Source organism: Macrobrachium rosenbergii, chromosome 4 (genome assembly GCF_040412425.1).
Source record: "Macrobrachium rosenbergii isolate ZJJX-2024 chromosome 4, ASM4041242v1, whole genome shotgun sequence".
NCBI lineage: Eukaryota > Metazoa > Arthropoda > Malacostraca > Decapoda > Palaemonidae > Macrobrachium > Macrobrachium rosenbergii.
The window spans coordinates 82,153,044-82,157,827 of NC_089744.1; the positions used below are offsets into that span (position 1 = coordinate 82,153,044).

General features: G+C 39.7%; 1 protein-coding gene across 1 annotated transcript; it reads left to right on the top strand.

The window, feature by feature from the left end:
- The first annotated feature begins 501 nt into the window (after positions 1-501).
- On the top strand, positions 502-3,117 carry LOC136838143 (uncharacterized). Its single transcript, XM_067102997.1, has 4 exons — positions 502-951; positions 1,158-1,449; positions 1,615-2,492; positions 2,938-3,117. Exons 1-4 carry the CDS (start codon positions 502-504, stop codon positions 3,115-3,117), a joined length of 1,800 nt encoding a protein of 599 aa, XP_066959098.1.
- The last annotated feature ends 1,667 nt before the right edge of the window (positions 3,118-4,784 follow it).

Below are 4,784 nucleotides of genomic sequence, written 5' to 3' on the forward strand. Positions count from 1 at the left end.
GATCAATGAAGTAGAAAGATAAAGATGGAGACTATGGAAAAGTGCCTCTTCCCTAATTGTGAAAAACTGATAAACTTTCAACAGGGGTCTAAAAGAATAAATAGCATCATATCTGCCAGTATTTCAAGACAGGACACACTGCATATAGCTCTAAGACAAAGGCTCACTGAAAATCCTGATCTCAAAGTAACATTTCATCGATCATGTGTTTCAACTTATACATCGAAGACGCATATTGGGCGAGAACGAAAACGTTTGGGGAATCAAGGATCCACATGTTCAACAGGCAAAGAAAAGGAGATCTCATTTTTGATTCATTTGAATTCAAGAAGCACTGTCTTTTTGTGGAAGTGAGTGTTTGCCAAAGGATCCAAAGCATCCAGATCGTTGGCGAAGAGTAATTCAATGTCAGACTAAAGAAATGAAGCAGCAACTTTGGAAAAGTGTAAAATTAGAGGAGACTCTAAAGCTGAGGAGGTACGTGTGAGAATCCATGGAAGCATGTCTGACTTGCATGCAGCAGATGCACAGTACCACAATGACTGTTACAAGAAATTTATATCAGAGCGCAATGTTGCTGCTGCACGTTCCTCAGCAAAAGTTGAGGAGTTGAGACCGACAGATGTAGCCTTTGATCATGTTATTCAACAACTAAATGAAGATGCTTCAAAAATATGGAACTCCATTGAAATTTATAACTTATATCGTCAATGTTTGGAATTCTTAACACCTGTTTCAGCCATTCCTAATGTTTCCCAAACAGAAACAGGTGGACAAGATTTCAGTGATCGAAAAGAAAGAACCAGACTCATGCAGAGACTTGAAGAGCACTTTGGAGAAAGCCTTATCGTGTTGCAAGTAAAAGGATGTGCAAGTATGATTTGTTTCAGAAAATACTTACCAGAGAGCTTAAAACTGGTCAAAGCCAATGATCATGATCTAGTGAGAGAGGTGAGTCAGCAAATTATAGATGAAGCTCAGAGTAAATCGCAAAGAAATATTGAATCATACAAGTTGAATCAGTTCAACAAAGAGGCTGCTATAATGGACTGTAGTGAGACACTTCTAAATCTAGTTTCACTGTTAGTTTCAAAGGGGAAATAACAAGAAAATCACTCTCACTTACTCAAGCAATACAAGCTCTTATTTCCAAAAAGTTCAATCAGACAACTTTAGGACTGGCACTACAGCTACATCATTTTTCTGGATCCAGAGAGATTATTGATATACTGCATGACAGCGGCTTTACTTCAAGCTATGATGAAGTCAGAAGATTTAGAAAGTCAGCAGCCTTGCTGGCTGGCAATGATAACTTCCAAATTGAGGGCCTTTTGAATGAAGGTGGACTGGTCAGCACGTGGTGTGATAACTTTGATTTGAATGTATTCACCCCAAATGGTATGCGAGAAACACATTCCATGGCAGTAGAGTTTGTTCAACATGGTAGAGGTATGTAATGCAACATTTCCTAAACTGTAAAGGTGCAACAAGTTTAAATGCTGATAAATGATAGATAAAATTGTATGTGTCTTTGAAATAAACTAATTACGACCTAAATAGATTTAATCCATTGAATAATTACAATAATCAATTTGTTCTTTTGTTTCTTTTCAGATGCTACATGCGATATTCTTCCAGAAATTCCAAGAATATCCAGAGATCAAGTTCAGCACCTTCAACTGTGCAACAAGTCATCAGTCAAGCAGTACCATTTCAAAGGCAACAAAAAGCCAGTTCCCCCAAAGATAACACTGCAGTGTGGACTTTCGTATGATTTGTTGTGTAGTTCTGGCAACAGCCTCCAAGCGGCTCTAGAGAAAGACATATCTTGGCTTGTCTCTCTTTTGCAGAATTCTGATGAGGATGATCCACCACCAGAATGGGCTGGTGCAATGGTGCAGTCTTGCAGAATGGAAGGAATGCCTGATGGACCTGCCAGTCAATCAATCTTTGGACCATTGATAGATATGCCGCCTTCACATCCAGACACCGTTTTAACAACTCTTATGTTTATAGAAAAATCTCTGAAGAACAGGAAGTTTATCCATTTGTGTGCTGACATGCAGTTGTACAAAGTTATTCTTCAAATCAAGTGGTCTGATCCATATCAATGGAAGAACCTTGTAGTTAGACCTGGAGGAATGCACACCCTTATGTCCTTCATTGGATGCATAGGCACATTGATGAATGGTAGTGGCCTTGAGGATATTTTGGAGGTAGCATTTAGAGGGGTTGGAAGCATGCTAAATGGGAAGGCATGGCCTAAAGCAGTTAGAGGTTTGAGGATGGTTGTGTCTGCTCTGCTACAGCCTGTTGTGTTGTCAAAGGAAACTACACTTGAAACAATTGAAGGGCAGCTGGAACATTCCAGACTGTCGCGTACAGGCCGGTTGTGGGTTGATTGCTCACTCATTCCAGTAGTCATTATTCATCTCTACCTCCGTGCAGAGCGTGGAGACTGGTTGCTCCATATGTATGCCTTGAAAAGAATGGTACCATATTTTTTTGCTGCAGGGCACTGGAACTATGCAAGATATATTCTCTGGCATATCCTGGATATGAAATCATTTTTACCAGAAGTTTTTGCTGCGTTTCCCAGAGGAGAGCATGTTTGTCGCCATCACAGTGGAGTGTGGAATGCGGTTTTTCTTGATCAGTTTGGAGAACAAACGTACATTCTGATATGGTAAAGCTAAAGGTGGCCTTATTGGGAAATCTTTGTCTTCTGAGCAAGTTGCTGTGTGGGTCTTATCACACCATCTCTGCAATTCTTTGTCACTTGCTATGGACAAGTTGTTTGAAGAGGAAAAAGACACTGAGTATGACCGAGAGACTGATGCCACAGAGAAGAGGGGGAAAACGCAGAAAACTTGACAGGGATGACAGAAACAAGATAATGAATGAAATCCAGCGGCATTCGAACCTCTTTTCACACAGCCAGAAGAACCACTGCATAATATCCTCAATGGTCGAGTTGCTGCAGCTGAGGTCAATGTTGATCAGTCACTTGCTATAGGAGAGAAAATGGCAGCAGAATATATGGCCACACTTCCTGAGGGTTTCTATGAATCACTAAAGAAAAGGATTGTGACAATGGAAGCAATAAAAAGAAAGTAAAAGTAGGAGACACAAATGTTTATGACATGGAAAAACTATATGCTCGTCTGCTTGTGATTTCACAGAATAGGGACATTGAGTTGTCAGAACTTTTCAAGTATGAACTGACTCCCATGCCATTATCACTTTTTGATGAATATGGTGATCTGCGCAAAGGATCAAAACATGTGTTAATGCAAAAGCTGGCAGTCTTCACAGAAAATGAGCTCCCGCCAGTTGAAGTACAGTTGATTGATGGAAATGAGGCACTGTACCATACATTCTGGCCAAAGAACACAACATTGCTTCACTTTGCTCAAGGTCTTGTGGATAGATTTGTCAGACCATGTGAAACTTTTGTAATATTTGACTGTTATAAGGAAAATTCAGTGAAGTCTCATGAACGTCAAAGAAGGGCAAAAGGCATTGCTCCTCGTGCCTATGAACTTAGAAGTGAGACAATTTTGCCCTCAAAAGAAAATATAATGAAAAGTGATCAAAACAAAAAGTCTTTGATCCAGTTTTTATGCAACATGGAGCACAATCACAACTCCGTACACCTAATAGGAGAAGATAGCCCGTACACACATGAAGAAGCAGATGTCACCATAATGAGTTATCTAGTAAAGATTCATCAGGAGAAAGAGCACATACAGATCCTAGCTGATGATACAGACATTTTTGTTTTGTTGTTATTCTTTTACTGGAAGTACAGACCCTCTGCTCATGTGACTATGAAGAAGTGCAATGGACAAATCATTGACATCAAAGCAACAGCCTTGAAATTAGGAGACAAATGCTTAGATTTGCTTGCAGCCCATGCTCTCTCCGGTTGTGACACTGTTTCTTATCCATTTGGCAAGGGCAAGATGACAGCCATCAACTTACTGCTGAAGTCTAATGTAACATTACATGCATTTGTAGATCCTCTTGCTACGGAACAAGAATGGGTAAGAGAAGGACTCCATTTCATGTCCTATTTGTATGGCGGTGAGGCCTCAGTCTCTGTTTCAAGTCTGAGGTTTTTGCTTTTCAGCAAGAAAAAGGAGCCACCTAAAATCAAATGTCTACCTCCAACAGATGATGCAGCTCTTCAGCACATCAGACGTGCCTGTCTCCAAGTGCTATTGTGAGAGCAGCAGATCAAATGGAACCTCCAGAGTTAGATATCACACAATATGGGTGGAAGATAGAAGACAACATACCAACACCAGTTTCTGGTGTTTCAGCCATTGCTCCTCGTGCTCTGCTGCAATGTGTTGCTTGCGGTTGCAAGTCAAAATCACCATGTTCCACCCGAGGATGTAGTTGTCGTGCAGAACTTTCCTGCACCACATACTGTAGGTGCTGTGCCGATGATAACTGTGCCAATGAAAACACAAAGTCAGCAATGGCCATGGATGATCATGACGATGAAGATGAAGAGGAAAGTATAAATGATGATGAAGTGTAAAACTATATGCACATGTTTTGGTGCCATTACTTTGAAACTTTAAATCTACATATAATGTTAATGTAATTATCTTATTACATGGTTTATGATGGCTATATGATATATTGTTTGATATACATGTGTTTTTTTTAAGAATCAAGATAACTATAATTTATGTTACTATGTCTCAAAAAATATTTTAATGTGTAATATGCTACTTGTGTAAACTAATTATACACTACGCTGTGTGTCTGCT